The sequence below is a fragment of the Kogia breviceps genome, chromosome 13 (assembly GCF_026419965.1).
Source record: "Kogia breviceps isolate mKogBre1 chromosome 13, mKogBre1 haplotype 1, whole genome shotgun sequence".
Classification (NCBI taxonomy): Eukaryota; Metazoa; Chordata; class Mammalia; order Artiodactyla; family Physeteridae; genus Kogia; species Kogia breviceps.
In genome coordinates this window covers 23951620-23972566 of record NC_081322.1, presented here as the reverse complement: position 1 = coordinate 23972566, position 20947 = coordinate 23951620, and the positions used below count along the sequence as shown (strand labels likewise).

General features: G+C 47.2%; 2 protein-coding genes across 4 annotated transcripts in view; one reads left to right on the top strand and one right to left on the bottom strand.

Annotated features, from left to right (window-relative positions):
• The window catches only part of BACH2 (BTB domain and CNC homolog 2), a 367615-nt gene that overhangs the window by 338859 nt on the left and 7809 nt on the right, over positions 1-20947 (top strand). For all 3 annotated transcript variants that reach the window (XM_059083223.2, XM_067011484.1, XM_067011482.1), the window contains 2 exons: positions 3472-5076; positions 17061-17267. In XM_059083223.2, coding sequence (XP_058939206.1) covers positions 3472-5076; positions 17061-17267 — 1812 coding nt within the window. The remainder of the gene's footprint in view (positions 1-3471; positions 5077-17060; positions 17268-20947) is intronic.
• Positions 7934-20947, bottom strand: part of GJA10 (gap junction protein alpha 10) — a 39037-nt gene continuing 26023 nt past the window's right edge. Inside the window, exon 3 of the transcript XR_010836227.1 lies at positions 7934-7959. The gene's annotated coding sequence lies outside the window, so the exon portion shown is untranslated. The remainder of the gene's footprint in view (positions 7960-20947) is intronic.

The window sequence follows — 20947 nt, the reverse complement described above, 5'->3', positions numbered from 1 at the left end:
AAATTGAACAGAATTGAATATGACAAAGCATGGTTTAAACTCGCAGGAGGGAAGAGCTAATTATGGACTCTTGAAATTTCATGGTGAGGACACCATTTTCTCTGACCTGGGATTGAATGACATTTTACAACCCTGTTTTTTGTTCTTTGTGTGGTTTTTTAAAATAAATTTATTTTATTTATTTATTTATTTATTTTTGGCTTTGTTGGGTCTTCGTTGCTGTGCACGGGCTTCTCTCCGTTGCAGCGCGCGCGCCTCTAATTGCGGTGGCTTCTCTTTGCAGAGCGCGGGCTCTAGGCGCTCGGGCTTCAGTAGTTGTGGCACACGGGCTCAGTAGTTGTGGCTTGTGGGCTCTAGAGCGCAGGCTCAGTAGTTGTGGCAGACAGGCTTAGTTGCTCTGCGGCATGTGGGATTTTCCCGGACCAGGGATCGAACCCGTGTCCCCTGCATTGGCAGCTGGACTCTTAACCGCTCCGCCACCAGGGAAGCCCCTACAACCCTGTTTTTATTCATGACTCGTTCATGACCATGTGACGATCATTTCAAGCTCATCATGTCTCCTGAGCCCCCAAAGGATCAATGAACTGATTTGGGATGTGGAGACTGTGCTTACTGGCATCCTTGGACCCACTCATACATTTAAGTATTAGCTTGACCCTGAGTGGAGAAGCTTTCTGCAGCTCCTTGCTGCCATGAGGCAAGTGGTGATGCCCAGGACCGCTCTAGTGATCCTCAAGACTGTCCCTTAGCTTCTTTAGGAATTTTCTTTAAGAGCAGCCATAGCGGGGGATAGTGGTACAGCTTACTGAGACCGCATCAAAATCAAAAAGAAATGGGGGGCTTCCCTGGTGGCGCAGTGGTTGAGAGTCCGCCTGCCGATGCAGGAGATACGGGTTCGTGCCCTGGTCCGGGAGGATCCCACGTGCCGCGGAGCGGCCGAGCCCGTGAGCCATGGCCGCTGCGCCTGCGCGTCCGGAGCCTGTGCTCCGCAACGGGAGAGGCCACAGCAGTGAGAGGCCCGCATACCGCAAAAAAAAAAAAAAAAAAAAAAAAAAAGAAATGGGGATGAGAGTATGAGGAGGACTGTATAAAAAAAACATAAATAGCATCAAGATGAGTTTCCCCGATTTCCCGTATAACGAGTGCATCTGCCAAAACTCAAGATGTGTATTATCCACTCTACAATTGGCAGATTGCCTAGGAGCGGAGCAGATGATGCTTACTGATGGAGGGGTCAACCCTGCCTTGATTCTGCCATTTTCTCTTTGTGGTGGAGCCGTGTTACAATGAAGAAATGGGTCCTGTGACATTCTCATCAACCTTCTTTGGTTACTTATCAATATGCACTTCCTTACCTTACACTCCCTTTTATAGGTTCCTGGGAGAAAAGTACATAAAACAGACATTTGCTGAATCTATTGCCATGTCAGCTTAGTAGAACAAAAGTGTAGGTCAGGTGAACTCCCTTTCAGTATAGGTGCTAGGGGATGTGACAAATAAGCACCCCTGCCTGCTGTTGATTAATTGGTGTAGTTTGTTGGTTTACACAGTGCCCTGCTCCAAAAGTAATTTGAGACAGCACTCACCAAGCAGAGTGTGTTGTCACCTTCTGGACACTATAGTTGTATGTTAGGGGCACTAACATACAGTTAGACTTCAGACATATTCAGTAATATACAAGCTTTTATCAGATGTTTAGAGACCCTCCTTAGGTGCAGGGTTACAAAGAGAAATGAAACAATCCCTGATCTGAAGAAGCTTTGCTGTCTACTGGTAGAAACTGACACAATTATACAATAAAAGGGAGATGGCAATGATTGTCCTTGTAGAACTATAATGCGGGTCTTGCAGTCATGGGTTTCTGTGGTGGTGTTTTTTTTTTAAACCAAACATCTCAGGACTCGGTATCTGATGGAGAAATTTTTTTTTGAATTTTACTTAAAGTACTTCAAAAATATTAACAAAATTCCATTCAGCTATGTATCTAAGAAATTTCCCTTACTAGGCATTCCCTTAGAATGCAGTGATATAAAATCAGCACTGCCCTTGGGGAAGGCAGGGTGTTTCCTTTCTTTGGCTATGGGGGCTGAGAGGATGGTGTCATTCGCTCTCTAAGAAGTTTGCAGAGGGCTCCCAGAAGAGTTGATGTCTGTGTTGAATCTTGAACAGCAGATATAGGTCCTCACCAGGGTTTGGGCTCTGTGTGCTGTTCTGAATTCAATCCAGGTGGCAGTCAGCTCCAAAGCCTGAGGGTTCATCTTGCTCTGCACTTATTCCCCTAGCAGATATTTTTTAGTCACTGCTACTGTAGCTTCCAGCAAGGACCCCATGACCTCTGCTTTCATTTGTTTTGTACACATGATTCATGGATCTGCCTCCCCTCCCTTCCTGATAGGGTCAGCAGTGCTTGCAAGAACCTAGAGGATGCGTGGGTTTGTGTATAGGGTAAGGAAGCCTGCCCTGAACACCAGCAAGTTTAATCCATTTTCATTCAAAAGAACAACTGGCCTTGGGCAACATATTTCTAATGGTCTAAGTCATTCAGCGTGTGCGCGCGTGCAGGCGTGCGCGTGTACACAAGCCGTGCATGAATAGCACGTTTCCAATCTGCGGAAAATGTGTAATGGACAAGCGGCACATGACAGTAGGCTCAGCCCCTGAAGATTTACCAGGAAAGAAGACAGCTGCGTGGCAAAGCTGCTGCTTATAATTAGGGAAGGAATTGCCCATGTCCTGTGCCATTCAACAACTTCAGCCATTTAAATGACAGCCGGCTTGCTTAGCTCTGTAACCACCCTCCACCCTTTTTAGGGGCCAGGAGTTAATTTCTTTTTGAGAACGCTGCTTTGGACTGTCATCTCTAGTATCATTGTAAGATGGGATAGGACGTGATGACTGGAAAATCTCAACTAGCAACCATGATAAATGAGCAAAACACAGGAGTTGCTTTCAACGTCTCTTTTTAACTTTGTGAGGGAAAAACTATTTTCAAAACCCCGTGGACTTGCCGGTTTCTAACAAGGCCATATTGCTAGTTCTGCAGTTGACAAGAAACCTATAATGCTTTCTTTGGCTCGAGTGAGCCGTAAGAAGTATCACAGCACTCCTGACGTACAGTGGCTCTCAACGGGACGGATGGGGAGGGAAATTAATAGGCTTCCCATTGTTACCGTGCATTTTTGCAGGATATTTCATTAGCGTCAACACTGAGCCCACTGTCATCTCGTTTAGCCACTTGACCCTGATGATTTTCAGCCCTGTGTGTCGTGATGAGTAGAGCGCTGGCATGCACGAGACAGGCCCTAATTACTGGAAGCAGAATCACTGCTGACCCAGGACGAGATTAATTGCTCCTTTGCAGTCTTTATCCTGGGACATTAGCGCTGTCTGGTTATCTTGCTTCAGTTGAGGGATTCGGGACAATAGCAGTGCTGATGGTAACGGTCGGCAATTCCCCTGTTTGTTTTGCAGGTCACGGCCAGGGGGTTTGGGCCGCTGTTGCAGTTCGCCTACACCGCCAAGCTGTTACTCAGCAGAGAAAACATCCGCGAGGTCATCCGCTGTGCCGAGTTCCTGCGCATGCACAACCTGGAGGACTCGTGCTTCAGCTTCCTGCAGACGCAGCTCCTGAACAGCGAGGATGGCCTGTTTGTGTGCCGGAAGGACGGTGCGCGCCAGCGCCCGCACGAGGACCGTGAGAACAGCGCCGGAGAGGAAGAGGAGGAAGAGGAGGAGACGATGGATTCGGAGACGGCCAAGACGGCTTGCCCCAGGGACCAGATGCTTCCAGACCCCATCAGCTTTGAGGCCACTGCCATCCCAGTAGCAGAGAAGGAAGAAGTTTTGCTGCCGGAGTCCGACGTGCCCGCGGACACCAAGGAGAGCGCGGCAAAGGACGCGTTAACGCAGTACCCCAGATACAAGAAATACCAGCTTGCATGTACCAAGAATGTCTATAACGCATCATCACACAGTACCTCAGGGTTTGCAAGCACATTCAGCGAAGATAACTCCGGCAACAGCCTCAAGCCGGGGCTTGCCATGGGGCAGATTAAAAGCGAGCCGCCCAGCGAAGAGAACGAAGAAGAGAGCATCACGCTCTGCCTGTCTGGAGATGAGCCTGACGTCAAAGACAGAGCCGGGGACGTGGAAATGGACCGGAAACAGCCCCGCCCCGCCCCCGCGCCCGCGCCTGCCCCCGCCCCCCCTGCCGGGGCCGCCTGCCTGGAGAGGTCCAGGGGCGCGTCCTCCCCCTCCTGCTTAAGGTCTCTGTTCAGCCTAACAAAAAGTGTGGAGTTGTCCGGCCTGCCCGGTACCTCTCAGCAGCACTTTGCCAGGAGTTCCGCGTGCCCTTTTGACAAGGGGATCACTCAGGGTGACCTTAAAAGTGACTACGCCCCTTTCCCGGGGAATTACGGACAGCCCCACATGGGCCAGAAGGACGCATCCAGCTTCACAGTGGGGTCGCCCCTCAAGGGGCCTGGGTTGGAGGCGCTCTGTAAACAGGAAGGAGAGCTGGACCGGAGAAGTGTGATCTTCTCCTCCAGCGCTTGTGACCAAGTGAGCACGGCGGTGCACTCATATTCTGGGGTAAGCGGTTTGGACAAAGACCTCTCCGAGCCGGTGCCAAAGGGCCTGTGGGTGGGGACTGGCCAGTCCCTCCCCAGCTCACAGGCCTACCCTCACGGTGGGCTGATGGCTGAACACTTGCCAGGAAGGATGCGGCCCAACACCAGCTGCCCGGTGCCAATCAAAGTCTGCCCTCGCTCGCCCCCCTTGGAGACCAGGACTAGGACTTCCAGCTCGTGTTCCTCCTACTCGTACGCGGAGGACGGGAGCGGGGGCTCGCCCTGCAGCCTTCCTCTCTGCGAGTTCTCCTCCTCGCCCTGCTCCCAGGGCGCCAGATTCCTGGCCACAGAGCATCAGGAACCGGGCCTGATGGGAGATGGAATGTACAACCAAGTCCGACCCCAGATTAAATGTGAGCAGTCTTACGGCACCAACTCCAGCGACGAATCCGGATCGTTCTCGGAAGCAGACAGTGAGTCGTGTCCTGTGCAGGACAGGGGCCAGGAGGTAGGGAACCCAACTAAATTCAAGCATGTGATCCACCCTCAGTCCTTTATCTGGACTCTCCCTGCCCCCCCCCTCCACCACTGCCAGATTGTTCTTGTTTGTCAAGATTAAAGGTTACAGTAAAGGGACCGTCTCCCTCATCCGTAGGGGCAGGAGGCTTCAAGGCGATTCCAAATTAACCACTTTGTCCTAGAAAGCACTTGAAATGTGATCGAGATTTCAGTACACAACAAGCGGAGGCAAAGCGCTTAGTGAAAACAGTCAGTCTAATGCCTGAAAGCGTGCGCAGGTGCTTCCGATCCCCGCCCCCTCTCCTTCTCCTCCGTCTGCTTTGAAAGGATGCCGTACCCCTCACCCCCATCCTTGCCCCTCACCTCTTCAGTGTGAAGGAAAATATAGAATCGCTTTCAAAACTGACTGGTTGAAACTAGAGAGATCCACACTAAACAGGTGCTTTCCCAGCACCTTTAAGTTTCCTTGTCAGACGGGACTCTGGAGCCATCCCCTGTCCATTCATTTCAATGCAGGTGATGGACAGCTCATCATCTGTCCCAGTCCCAGTGTCAGTGCAGAAGCACCCTTGTCAGTCACACATAACTGTATAATGTGTCATTTCCCAAGCTCCCCACAAATGGTGAGAGTCATTTTAAGGAACAGTGGGGTTGAGTAGCGGCTTCTGTCCGCCCTGAAAGCACAGTACTTTGTCGATAAAAATTCCCAGAGGCTCCATCTGCGTCTTCCCAATGCTGGGAGAGGAAAGCAGGAGCAACGCCAGCCAAATCGTGAGCAAGACTCACGTGGCCAAGGAGAGAAAGAATAGACGCCCTCAGATGTTCCCCCTTCCCCTGTAACATGAGAGGCCCCCGGAAAGATCTGAGGGTGTCTGTGTCATGATCTGGCACAGTCTTGCTGATCAGGAACCAACCTGAGACTGCTACCTGTGTCTCAGACCTGCCTCCGGAGCAGGACAGAGCAAGCCCGGTGAGAAGTCCCTCCCGGGAGCCGCTTCTCCGAAAAACACAGGAGGAAATGAAGTGTGGCCCTTATTACACCAGTGCCCTGCGCCCGCGTCTGCGCTCCCTGGTTATTAGCCTCTAGTGAAGCAGGGACGTTAACCCAACCAGACAGCAGAAATGCCACCCAGGGTGAGGTGGGTTTTCACAGAGCCACGTGCGGTTTATTCAGCCTCTGCGAGGTTGGCGAGAAGCACATGAAGATTTTAGATCGGGCATGTTTTGAAAATAGATCCCGAAACTTCCCGTGCCAACTACAGAAGTGCCCTGTGGTCACTTCCTCGTTTCCTGGCTAGCCCGGTCCCCGCTCTTCTGTTAACTGCCTGGCAAAGATGGAAAAAGAAACATACTGAAAGGATTTAATTTAGCTAAAAGTCATTAAAAAGGAAATTTGAATGGGAAACGATTGCTATTTGAACACACTATATCCCCTCAGGTTTGGGATGGAGGGTTGGGCTCAGTGCCCCAAGCCAGACTCACAGCTGTGTCATCACATCTGTGTCCCTGACCTGAGAGGATTGAGGTTTCGTGAGAACAGTGAAAGGCTGTGCGTTCTCTTTCCTCACTTATTTCTTTCCATCTGATCACAACGTTTAGGAGGTTTTCTTTTTTCCCTGAAATTATTCATAGGCACCCCTGATTGCAGAAGCCCAGTCGCTGGGTCCATGGGCATAATGATTTCCCTTGCCAAGGATGTCTCGAGAAAAGAACAGATGCCTTTGAGTCTTTGTTTTCTTTATATCTCTCCCTTCAGAGGAGCCTCACCATTAACTAAAGGGAGTGTGCAGTTTATGACATTTGCATACGTTTAGGGACCTGTCAGTTTCAGATAAATCTCCTTTTGTCTCTCTAATGTCCCCAAAGAGAACTTAAAGTCACTTCTTGGAACTAAATGCTGCCGACAGGAGCACATGTGTCTTTCCTGTGTTCGGGCCTTATCACTTGTCTACCTTAGACCTTTTCAGTTTTAAATGAATCGACGAAAAGGAAAAATCAGGGCTTCCTTGGCGGTCCAGTGGTTAGGGCTCTGCGCGTCCACTGCAGGGGGCGCAGGTTCGATCCCTGGTTGGGGTGGGTGGGGAGGGGAAAAAAAAAGAACAGGAAGAACCATTCAACCTATAAAATAGTCATGAACAGGACGAGTCTCCCCTCAAAAAATACCAATGTTTTCAAAAATATTTTTATTTTCACTTTTAAAAAATAGATCTGTTCTTTGCATTTCTATACAGTCTCGAAAGAAGAGACATTTTCCAAATTTCTGTGTCATTTCGGGAATCACGTTTAGCCCCTCTCGGTAGTACATTTTGGGTAGGATTGTTATAGTGAAGCTAAGGGTTTTTTCCCAATTTGACATTTTAGTTTTCCTAAAGTAGAGATTAGGTTTTGCAAGAACTGTCTCAGGGGCTTAGCGTGACTGCCCCTCTTTGAGTTAACACTTTGCTTTGGGGAGTTGCTTTGATCCCAGTGCAAGTGTGGTCTCCAGGAATAACACTGAAGGCAAACCCTTCACAAAGTGAATCATAACTGATCCAGAAGCCAACATCTCCTGGGCTGATTCTTCCCCGATCTGCTCTTGTGTAAGGTTCCAGGTGACTTCTCTTCCAAGTGAACCCCAAAGAGACACCAGAGCCAGAAACCAAAAAAAAGAGTTTCCAGGGGACTTCCCTGGCAGTCCAGTGATTAAGATTCTGTGCTTCCACTGCAGGGGGCTCGGGTTCGATCCCTGGTCAGGGAACTAAGATCCCGCATGCCGTGTGGCATGGCCAAAAAATAAATAAAATTCAAAAAAGAAGAGTTTCCACCTCCAGCCGGCCACCTGTTCAGTACTTCAGACCGACGGGGTCCTGGCTCCCTCCCGGTCTGTCTTCCTCTGTAAAGAGCCAAAATGTTAGATCAAAAGAAAAGTGTTAACCTACCATATTTTCTGATTTCTAGTTACACCCTCTTAACTCTCCTATCTCGCTAGCATTGACTTCTCATCCTAACTATTCCCCAGCTTTGAGGAAAGTTTAAATAAGCACAATATTGTCCTTTATCAACAATCAGCTTTTTTAAGCTCCTTTTTAAAAATAATCAATCACAGCATACCCAGCCCCTAACATACCAAATTTAGCAGGCTTTCTCTGCGCCTACAACAATATACAAACACACATTCGCATCTCTAGGGGTTTGGGTTTTATTTTAATACCATTTGCCATGTAATTACTAAGCAACTTGCTTTTTGAACATAGCTGTCTACTGTGTACGTGCCTCTAGGTCAATCGTGTAGGGTTGACACATGCTTCTTTAATATCTGTGGTTCCCATAAGCCACAATTGACTCAGTGATCACCTATCAACAGACATTCCGGTTTCCAGTTTTTTCCCCTCTTACAAACGTTGGTGCCATAAACGTTCTTGTGAACATGTTTAGTGATGGTGCTTTTATTTTTGTGGGTTAGAGTCCCATAAATGGGTTAAAGGTTATACTCATTTGTTAAATACTACCTACCTACTTTCTCAAAAGGTTGTAGCAATTCACATATCCTTCAGCAACTTCTGAGTGTCCATTGCCCCCTGTTCTTGGCAGGAGTAGTGGTCACCAGTCCTTTTGTTTTTTTTGCCAATCTGATGGGCAAAACATGATGACTTCTAGTGAAGTTGATAACTTTCTTGTGTGTATTTGCCATTTTGTATTTCTTTCCCTGGGCTTGCCATTTGTCCACTTTTTGGGTATGTTGTTTGACTTTAGTCAATTTACACGATCCTTAATCCTTAATATAGGAATATTAATCCTTTCTTATATTAATCCTGTATCTTCTCCTTGTCTACTTTTTATAGTGTCTTTTTCCATTTAAAGAAAATTTAAGTTTTATGTAATCAAATTATCAATCTTTTTTTTTTTTTTAATGACTTCTGGGTTTGCAATTTTACTTAAAAAGTCAACTTGGGAATTTTTATTTATTTATTTATTTTGGGCTGTGCAGCAGGGCATGCGGGATCTTAGTTGCCCAACCAGGGATCAAACCCGTGCCCTCTGCAGTGGAAGCATGAAGTCCTAACCACTAGACCGCCAGGGAGAGGGTTCCCCAACTTGGGAATTTTTTTTCTTCCAATGATAAAAAAATGGACAGGTCACATTAAGTGAAAAAGGTAACATAAACAGTATATATAACAAGGTCCCAGTTTACTTTATAAAGAAACATAAATAATAAAAGCAGTATAGAGAATAAGATTAAATGGGCGGCAAAGTTGACAAGAGGGAATACAGGGAAAGGTTAATTTCTATGTATTTCTGTAATGTTTGAATTCAGTATATCTCATACAGATTCTTTTCTTAATTCAGATATAATTCACATACCATAAAATTCACTCTGTTAAAATGAACAGTTCAGTGGTTTTCAATGACTCACAAAGTTGTATGACCATTACCAGTGTCTAATCCCAGAATATTTTCATAACCCCCCAAAAAACATAATAGCCAGCAGCAATCACTTCTCATTGCCCTCTTCCCTTACCCCGCGAAATTACTAAACTATCTTCTGTCTCTATAGATTGCCTAGTCTAGACATTTCATTTCAAAGGAATCTTACAATATGTGGCCATTTGTGTCTGGCTTCTTTCATTTAGCATGTTTTCAAGGTTCCTCCCTGCCATTGATGTACCCACCAGGTACATTATCATGTATCAGCTCTTCACTCCTTTTTATTGCTGAATAATATTCCACTGTGTAGATGTACCAATTTTGTTGATCCATTCATCAGTTGAGGGACATTTAGGTTATTTCCACTTTGGGGCCATTATCAATTATCTGCTATGAGCATTTGTGTACAAGTTTCTTGTAGACATGTGTTTTCAGTTCTCTTTGTTATATACCAAGGAGTGGAATTGCTAAATCATATGATAACTCTATGTTTAGCATTCTGAGGAACTACTAGACTGTTTTCTAAGGTAACTGAACCATTTTACATTCCTACCAGCAATGTATGAGGGATCCAATTTCTCTGCATCCTCATCAGCATTTGTTACTGTCCATCTTTTTTATTATAGCCATTCTAGTGGTGTAAAGTGATATCTCATTGTGGTTTATAGGTTCGTTTTTAAATTTTGAAAATTATAGAAGAGTCGTGAGCATTTGCCAAGTAGTAAGCATCTTAGTGACATAGTTTTGTACCACAAGCATTAACTGTAGATTTTAATAAAGAAGCACTAGGAAGACAGTTTATTTGCATAGTCAAAAGCATTGATTAGTTGGACTTGCTTTATTTATTTTCTTTTTCTGGCTGTGTTGGGTCTTTGTCGCTGCTCGTGGGCTTTCTCTAGTTGCGGTGAGCAGGGGCTACTCTTTTGTTGCAGTGCACGGGCTCAGTAGTTACGGCTCGTGGGCTCAGTAGTTGCGGCATGTGGGCTCTAGAGCGCAGGCTCAGTAGTTGTGGCGCACGGGCTTAGTTGCTCCACGGCACGTGGTATCTTCCCAGGCCAGGGCTTGAACCCATGTTCCCTGCGTTGGCAGGTGGATTCTTAACCACTGTGCCACCAGGGAAGTCCTGGACTTGCTTTATTAACATGTTTCATGTCAAGAGGGATGGAAGGGTATGAGGGTGATGTGTGTACGTGTATGTTGGTGTATGTGTCAGTGCGGGGAGAAATAATGTCCAGAGCAAACACAGAAGTGTTACAGAAGAGCCGTGTCTGACTCTAAGTCTTCCACCCAAATGTTGGCTTCCAAACATATGTTGGATGTAAAATGTTTGCCGTCGTTTTTGTGGTTTGTTGAATCAGGCATCTTTTTACAAGTAACTGTCGTTGGTCTGCTTAATATTTAGAAAGAAAACCTTGCTGGGCAGCACAGCCATATTTCTAATTAAAACAATGTTTTCACGTTGTCTGGAAAGACTCTTAGCATCTGCAACTGCAAAGCATATCGTATGACTGAAAGAAGAAACTATATGACAAAGAAAGATAGGGCTGATAAACAGAAATACTAATACTCCACAACAACTACTAGTACTACTACGAATAATAATGGGACTTCCCTGATGGTGCAGTGGATAGGACTCTGCACTCCCAATGCAGGGGGCCTGGCTTCAGTCCCTGGTCAGGGAACTAGATCCCACTTGCATGCCACAACTAAGAGTTCGCATGCCACAACTAAGGAGCCGGCGCAACCAAATAAATAAATAAATATTAAAAATAAATAAAAAGAATTCTCGCTTAAAAAATAATACCACTTCATAGTCATAAGGCAATTCAGACTTTTCAAAGCACTTTCTCCATCTATTATCCAGTTTTATTCTTCATAGCAATCCTCTCAGCTAAGTAGGGCAGATATTATCTCCCTCTGACTCCCAGATCCTCAAAGAACTTCAGGACAGAGAAGGAAAGACTTGCCTGAGATCACATAGCTAGGTGATTGCAGCATCACAACTAAATTCCAGGTGTCCTGTGTTTGTTTCAGAAACTGGATCATAAGAGCAGAGGTTAGATGGACAGTTGTGCAGGAAGTGTGTCTTTGGTAGGGGAGATTGTGTCACTGGCATCTGCCCGGCACAGAGCTGGCTTTGGCCATCCCAACAGCACTAGAATCGTCAGCCCAGTGGGCGTCTTGCTTTGTCGCCCAGACAACTCACAGGGATGTGAGGGGCTTGTAAGAGCGTAAATGTTAAAGGCTTTGGAGAGGTGACTGCACCGTCAGGTCCTCAGGGATCCAACTTCTACAGCTTCCAGTCAACATCTAATAGTGAAACCAAGAAAGGAGATAGGAAAGAAGATTGACCAACAAGCTTCCGCTGAGATTTCTAGAGGAAAGAGGTGCTTTTTTTCACCTTTTCCTACAACACCTGCATCTCTGTCCTGCTTCTCCAATAGCCCCCATCCAGCACACCAAAGACGCCAGGCGAGTGAGATGTGTGTTGAGAGGCGTGGTGAGGTGAGGCAGCCATTGTACTGTCTGACCACAGCCCTGTAAAAAGTATACAGAGGAAACAAAGATCACCGGGAAGCCCACCAGACTAGGAGAGTCATTGTTTGTGTGTGGAAATTTTATTCTCCTCTTTTGTCTCATAATTGAATTTTCTGCTAGAAGTTATATTTCTCGTACAATTTTTAAATGGTATTTTTGTTTAACTGGGAGAGAGGGGATGTGGTTTTGGCGGCAGAAACAGGGTAGTTGTTGGCAGGAGAGAGAAAGGGAGCAGCTGATTTCTGTCTGGTGAGAAAGAAGCACCAGCACCTGGGGTCCAGCCAGCAGCATTCCCCTGGTCAGACCCCCGAGGAGGAATATTTAGGTTTCTTTCACTGTCCAGATGTCACAGCATCTTTCCACCTTTTGTCAGCCCCTAGGGCCAGAGGCTCCTCAGCACTGCAGGGACCACTCATTTCAGGGAGCTCCCAGGAGGTCTAAGCCCCTCCCCTGGTCACTACTGAGCCAGCCAGGACGGGTGCCGGGTGCAAACAGCTTCTGCCCTGTTCCTCCTGCTGTGCTCCAGAGAGAGGAAAGTGAGCTCCGGTGCAGGGGCCAGATGACAGTGACAGAGCAGAAGAGACAAGCTGAGGCTGCCCAACTCTCGGAGTGAGTCTCCACGGAGAACCCAAGAGGTGGCAAGCACCTGTCTAGAGAGACATCGGCGCCCCGGACCCCTCGGGCCCTTGCCCTTCTAAGCAGCCTGGCCAGCCTTCTGTGCCTCTACGCTGAGCCTCACTCGCGTGCAATTGCCGAATGGTGGTGGTGGTGATGGGCTCGACTCTCCATCTTGTCACCTCACTGTTTACAAGGGTCCGGGGAATGAAAACTAAGCTACCTCCGAGAAGTAAAATCCTGGAGGAATCATTGGGTTCTAAGAACTTGCCAGAAGAAAGGCAGGAGGGCCTCAGCCTTCTCAAGGTCCAAGGCCAAGTCACATTAGCTGACTTTTTTTTTTTTTTTCGGTACGCGGGCCTCTCACTGTTGTGGCCTCTCCCGTTGCGGAGCGCAGGCTCCGGACGCGCAGGCTCAGCGGCCATGGCTCACGGGCCCAGCCGCTCTGCGGCATGTGGGATCCTCCCGGACCGGGGCACGAACCCGCGTCCCCTGCATCGGCAGGCGGACTCCCAACCACTGCGCCACCAGGGAAGCCCTGCATTAGCTGACTTCTGAGCCCATCTGGGGACTACGTGGGTGCCTGCCAGCCTGGGAAAGGAATGTTCTCCCAGCTCCTTAGTGGGTCTGCGGCTGTCGTTCATCTCCAGGGACAATGCCCGTCAGCTTGGAACTTACTAGCCTGAAATCAACAAATAGGTGTGGTGAGGTTTTTCCACTCTGCCTTTCCAAGAACAGTCAGGGGCTTCCCTTTGGTAGTTGGGGTAAGTCCTCCCTAGCTAGAAGGGTAGTAGCACCTTTTCGAAAGAAACAAGAGTAGCTGGGGTTTGGGCTTTTTTTTTTTTTTTTTTTTTTTTCATGTGGAAGAAAGTCTATAGCTGACGATTTTCCTTTGACCTCTTTGCAAAGCAGCTTGAGTTGCAACAGCTCTGCTGAAATGTTATATGGCCTTTTGCTTCAAGGACTTTGAAACCAGCATTGTTGATTTTTCCTCTTTCCTGTCAACCTCGGTCCTGTTTCCGTAGTGTTTTATGTTTGCTGTCTGGAGCTACAGTAGCTCTTGGTATAGAAGGCCTTTTGACTTTCCCTGTGGCCTGAGCTATAGGTATATATTCTGTCTGAAAATAAGTAAACACACTGTAGAACAGAAGCAGAATTGCTTTGTTGTCAGCAGAGGGGGAGACGCCACGAAGCCCGAAGTGCTGTAACCCCTGCTGTGCAAACAAGCCTCCTGCCTGGTGTGGAAACATCCGTGTCCCCGACAGACAGACCTCTGTGTTTAGGTACCATCCAGGATCTGAGTGTCTGTTTGTTATCCAAAGGGTATAAAAGGGAAATCAAACATTCTTTCATATCATTATAAGCCCTGTGCAAACACAGCCCGTGGACAAAGCCCTTTACCGGGGTCCATAAACAAGGAGCTGTTTGTCCTGACTGCCTGTCATTAGCGGCCAAAGCAGGGCTGAGCCGAGCATGGTGTCATGTGCATTGTTGCGATTCTGCGCTCTTGGGCCAGAATTTGACAGGTGTCATGGGACAGAGTCCGCCCTGTGGAAGTTCAGTCAGAGCACCCACTGGGAGCCTTCAGCAAATGCTGCATCTGACAGGCTCAGAGCTATGAAGTAACCTGACTAAGCCATTGCACCCAGCGCGGGAAGGCAGATCTTTAGTAGGATTGCCTTTGTGCCCGGGGATTAACGAGCCACAAATGCCAGCATCCAGACTCATGTCTGCCTGAATCTGATGCAACCAAAGCAAAGGCCTGAGGTTAGGATAAAATATCTCCCTCTCACCCCCCTGAACAACCCAGACGTAACGCTGCAGCTTCTGAATATTAACGAGGGCCTGGTTTCTTCCCCCCAAATATTTTGATCAGTTAAGCCCAGACCTGCCAGTCTGATTCTCTGGTTACTGAAGTTCACTCGAGTCCACTTGTTCCGTCTTCTAGAGCTGTGCTGTTCAGTACAGGAGGCGTACGTCACACGTGGCTACTGAGCCCTGGAAACGAGGCTCATCTGAATTGTAATGAACCCCCAAGTGTAAAATACACCTCGGATTTTGAAAATTTAGTACCCTCCCAAAGGTGAAATATCTCAATAATTTTTAATGTTAATTACATGTTGAAAATATTTTAGCTCCATTGGGTTCAATTAAATATATTATTTAAATTAATTTCACCTGTTTCTCTTTTCACTTCCTTTAACGTGGCTAGGAGAAGATGTAAAACTCATACACGCAACTCACGTTGTTTGCATTGGACAGCGCTGGCCTGGCTCCTTTAGGTTTATAGTGCCATCTGCTGGTCCACCTAAAGCAGACGGTAGTGTAAGCGGGCGTTCCCCCATCTGAGCAGGGAAACACTATCTCTTGGCCAAGCAACATGCAATCTTCCTCTTCCAGAAGCTTCTGAGCAGGACCAGAACTGACCCCTCAAGTCTCTGCCTTGTCAGGAGTCTTTTTTTTAACTTCTTATTTTATACTGGAGTAGAGTTGATTAATAATGTTGTGTTTCAGGTGTACAACAAAGTGATTCAGTTATACATATACATGTATCTATTCTTTTTCAAATTCTTTTCTCAATTAGGTTGTTACAGAATATTGAGCAGAGTTCCCTGTGCTATACAGTAGGTCCTTGTTGGTTATCTGTTTTAAATATAGCGGTATGTAGGGATTTCCCTGGTGGTCCAGTGAGTAAGACTCTGCGCTCCCAATGCAGAGGGCCTGGGTTTGATCCCTGGTCCGGGAACTAGATCCCGCATGCATGCTGCAACTAAGAGACCTGGCGCAGCCAAAGTAAATAAAATAAAATTCTTTAAACTATATAAATATAAATATAGCAGAGTGTATATGTCAATCCCAAACTCCCTAACTATCCCTCCCCTCCACCCTTCCCCACTGGTAACCATAAGTTCAGTCTCTAATTCCTCGTCCGTAGTCTTGAAGAGGGCGATGGCAGACTGCTGGAAGGTGCAGGCCTGTGTTCTCTACCTTGTGGGTGCTGGGGAAGCCCACAAGAACAGCAGTTCTTTTCCTAAGAAAGATTTCAAACTGCCACAGGGTTGTAAAGAAGCATGTAACAGAATATAAGGAGGACATAGATCCATCTCTTAAAAGACTAGTGTCCTCTCTTTGGATGATGCTTACCTGCCTTGATTTGTCAAGAGTTTGAAAGTAGGATTCTTTCTGATAATAGTATCTGCATCGGTTATCTGTTGCTGCATAACAGATCACTCCAAAACTTTGTGGCTTCAAACAGTGATAATCATTTAACATCTCTCACTGTTTCTATGGGTCTGGAATTCAGGAGTGGCCCATCTGAGCACTCCTGGCTCAGAATATCTCATGGAGTTGAAGTCAGATGTTGTCTGGGGCCAATCCCTGAAGGTTTGCCTGGGCCCAGAGGATCCACATCCAAGGTGGCTCATTCATGTGATTGGTGAGGTGATGCTGGTTGTTGGCTGGAGGCCTCAGTTCTTCTCCACGTGGGGCTCTCCACAGGGCTGCTTGAGTGTCCTTGAGGCTCAGCAGCTGGTGTCCTCCAGAGCACAATCGAAGAGGCCTAAGGGGAGGCTGCACAGCTTTTATGATGTAGCCTCAGAAGTTACACGCCATTACTCCCACTGCATTGTATCGGTCAAGAGGCAGGAACACGCATCCCGCCTCTTGACCGAGGAAGGTCAATATCACGTTGTTAAAGAAAATGTGAGAAGGGTTGGCCATTGTATTTTCCAAAAATACAAAGTCCCTAATGGGTGTATAGCACCCATTTGTAACTAAAAAGCGTGCCCCATTTTTGCAGATGAGGAAATTGAGGCTCAGAGAAGTAAAGTAACCGGCCTGCAGTCTCACGTCTGGCAGGAAGGACTAAAGCCCAGTTCAAACTCCTAGATCATACTGGTGTAGCCTCTCCAGGTTCTTTCCCTATGTCTCCCTTATGCTGTTGTAACTACAAATTACACTGACTGTTTCATCTTTCCAGCATCTTCAAGGTGTGCAGTGCTCTCTTCATTCAAGTGTTTTAGATGATTCTTCAGTTGATGTCTGTCTATAAATTGTCATTTTACTGAGTTGAGGCTCCGTGGGAGTAGGTTCCAACTAACTATAGAGCCCTTCTTACAAAAGAGCTGTAGCAATGACAATGTATACATTTTCCAATATTTTCCATGCTGTTTGCTTCAAAGATCTCAGGAATAATAACCACATTATAATGTGTGTACTCACATTCTGTTTGATTATCTGAATATTACATCTTATTTATTTTTGAAACAGGAAAGAATAATCATTGCCTGCTTCAGTAGTTTTCAGATTAGTTGGTCATTGTAAAAAGGAGGTTTTTCCAATTTTTGATGTTCCACCTGCCAGAATGAAAACAAAAATCCAGCTGCCACAATCATGTTCTGTTATTCTTGGTTCCAGGTCAAACTTCCCTTTCCTGTGGATCAAATCACAGATCTTCCAAGGAATGATTTCCAGATGATGATTAAGATGCACAAGCTAACCTCAGAGCAGTTAGAGTTCATTCACGACGTCCGCCGGCGCAGCAAGAACCGCATCGCGGCCCAGCGCTGCCGCAAGAGGAAGCTGGACTGTATTCAGAACTTAGAATGTGAAATCCGCAAACTGGTGAGTTGGCCCGCCCTTTGCTGTCAGCAACCTGGAGTGACCGGGGCTGATGCAGAGTTACAGTAGCGAAGGCCAGAGAGGTAGAGAGAAGGCCACCGTTCAGAACGGGAAGTTCGAGTTGATTTTTAAACGAGTTCTCAACAAAAATAATAGCTTTAGGGCTTCCCTGGTGGCGCAGTGATTGAGAGTCCGCCTGCCGATGCAGGGGACGCGGGTTCGTGTCCCGGTCCGGGAGGATCCCACGTGCCGCGGAGCGGCTGGGCGCGTGAGCCATGGCCGCTGAGCCTGCGCGTCCGGAGCCTGCGCTCCGCAACGGGAGAGGCCACAACAGCGAGAGGCCCGCGTACCGCAAAAAAAAATAGTAATAATAATAGCTTTACATCTGTAATGCGTGTGTCTGTGCAGGTGTGTGATTGTGTGTCAGTATTTTATATCTTTTAGCCATTCGTATATTTTTTAAAATTTATTGACATATAGTTGATTTACAATGTTGTGTTAATTTCTTCTGTACAGCAAAGCGACCCAGTTATACATATATATATATTCTTTTTCATATTCTTTTCCATTATGGTTTGTCACAGCATATTGAATATAGTTCCCTGTGCTCTACAGTAGGACCTTGTTATTTATCCATTCTGTATATAATAGCTTGCCTCTGCTAATCCCGAACTCCCATTCCTTCCCTCCCCTAGAGGTGTTTCTTTTTTATTTTCCATTCAACATGTGCTGAAAGCTAACATTTATTGCATGCATATGTGGACCAGATATTATTCTAATCTCTTTCTGTAGGTGATTACATGTAATCCTCACATCAACCCTATGATTTAGGTTCTACTTTATCTCCATTTACAAAGGAGGAAACCAGAGTGCAGAGAGGTTAGGGAACTCCCCACTATGTGGCAGAGCTTGAATGCAAACCCAGCTGCCTGATTCCAAATCTTGTTATTTGCACTGCTTTCTCCCACCTCCCATGGAGGAGTGTAGGTTAGAGGCAGGACACCAGCCTCCCATCAGGGGTCGCTCAGCCACGTGATCTCCTGAAGCCCTTCACAGCCCCAGGGTTCTGAATTCTGCCTCAAAGTGGCTGTCACCTCCTGCCTGTGCCTGAGAGTATTTTGTCTCGGGGAATAATCTCCCTCCCATCTCCCAAGCCTCCCCCTCACTCAGAGCTCTGCACTCTCTTCTCCTTGATAAGCAACCTTAAGCTACAGGAAGTAAATCCAGGTGGCCTCTGGCTCCTGACTGTACCCTTGAAGGCAATTAATGCAACTTCATTCAGCTCAGCCTTTCTGCCGGCCAAATCCTGGAAACTCATCCCAGGTGCCCTGTCTGTGTCAGGCTGAAGAAGAGGGAGGCCACGGACTGTGGTCATGATCTAAGTTTGGGTCCTCAGGCTATACGTGGCAGTCCTTTGCCTCCTGGTAAGCCGTTGTCCTAACGAGAACCTAAGAGCAAAATAAGACATTTGAGAAGCCTGAGTAAATGTTACCTGTTATCAAGATAGTCCTGGACCTCGGGGTCTTTTTTTTTTTTTTTTTTCCCTCTTAATTTAATTAACACCAACCAAGCAGGGAAAACGTGCCCATGTTCAGTGGCTGCCATCACGTACAAAATAAAGGCCAAGCTCCTTAGCAAGATGCACTGTGTTCTCCATGATTCGGTCTACCCTCCAGCATCACCTTCCTCTCCCTTCTTGGAACTGGACCCCCAATTAAATCAAACTGGATGCACTTCCCCTCAGCCCCATCTCCTGCTGTTTCTACCTCTGTGCTTATGCCTCTGCTATTTCTCCTCTACCTCGGACAGTCCTCGACTGGTTTTTTCTCTGACTACATCCTTTGTTCCTTAAGAGTCAGGTTACTGTCACCTCTCCAACAAGCCCCTTTCCTGAGTCCCTGGTGAGGCTGAGCACCTGTCCTCAGAGCCCTGATCTGACCTCTGGCTTCATACTTACCACATTAGTCTTGCATTATCTGTGTATGTGTCTGTCTCCTCAGCCCTGGCCCTAGACTGTAGGTTCCTCACAACAAGACAGTCTTGAGAAGCTTCTCAGGAAATGTCTGTTGCCCTAAAATGTATTAGAAATTGTGACTGAGTCATGAGATTACAAATTCCTTCTTTCCTTCAAATTTTTCTTTAATGTTGTTTTAACAACAACAAAAATGTTTAATTTAAGCCAACATAAGGAAGCAAGTTATTGCTGCTGATGAGTGTGGGTCTTTGGAAAGCCTGCTGGGCTTAGGTGGGGACCCAAGCAAGGCTGAGCCTGCTGGGTATAAGGTTTCAGGGCCTTAAGCACACGTCTATAGTAATTCGGCCCTGCACTCTTTTTCAGGTACGGGAATAACTCTAATCACCCATATTTGAGAAACGCCTGATTTTTTGTAATTAGCACTCTTCTCGGTGTAATTTTGTAATACTGAGCAAATAGGAAAGTCTAAGCCATACCCCTGGCAGATACCTAAAGCTCTTTGCTAATATTGTTCGGTTGAGAAACCAAGAAGGCATCTCCTAGTTCTCCCCCCTGCTTTTTTGGAAACCCCTTGAGTAATGTGCTGCATTTCCCTGCTGAACGAGAGTGTCACGCGCTCATCGATGTACACCTGTGACTTAGAGCATCCTGTTCTTAACTGAGGCCTTGATTTATACTGCCTTTCCTGCAGAGAGCCAAAACCCTGTCATGTGCAGCATTTCATCTTCTTCCCCCTAGAAAGTGGCCCAGGACCTTTCGTAGATCAGTGGACGTGGAGGGGTGGGTGGCTTGGCCAGGATGATGTGGCAGAATGGAGACCGCGATCCCCCCTGGGGCCGGTGTTGACTCCCATTTTGCAGACTTGCAGGTCCAGGTAAGGAGGTCCAAGCTGCACAGCCACGAGTGTACGATTTCTTCTCTTCGCGAGCCCTCCGCCTGTGTTTTACTCCACACCCGCCCCCGCTCTGGGGAGTGGCGCCCGGTCGCTCCCGGTGGGCGGGGCAGTCTGGTCCCTCCCTGCGAGGCCCGGCTCCCGCCCACTCACTCCCGCCCGCACCCACGCGGTCTCCAGCACGCCACTCACTCTGCTTTTGCAAACTTGCGAAATGTATTCCTCTCGAGTGGCACTTGTACATCTGTTTATTTTTCATTTTTAAAACATGTTTTCTTGATAAATTTATAAATATTTTAGCAGGTGCCCTTTCCCCGTGTAAATCTCTGTCTCCGACACACATGCCCACACTGCCTGCCAGATTGCATTCATCTTTCGGCACGTGCACCTCCCATGTAGGAGACCCACTGGTATGTTTGCTTCTCTCTCTCCCTCTCTCCCTCTCCCCCACTCTTTTTCCCATCCTCTTGCATCCTCTCCTCATTTCTCCTGCGCACCCTTGCAAAGGGTGAGGACTCACTTCACAGCGCTTCAGATGTCCCGTTTCTCCATCCACTTCACTGCGTGCGCCTCACGGAGCCTCCTCTTCTCTCCTCACACAGCTAGTTATGGGAAAACCTTCATCAGTCTCCCCTGTGGTGGCTAAATTCACCTCTCTGATGGGGTGATGAATTTTAGCTAACACGAGAGCTTATGTGGGGTCTTCTCTAAGGAGAATATCTCAGAACCCTGGGCTGGTACTCTAGGGCTCAGCCTCCTCACCTCTGTCCCTGCTTCCTGTGTCCAGAGAGAATTGGTCTTGGGACTCACTGCACA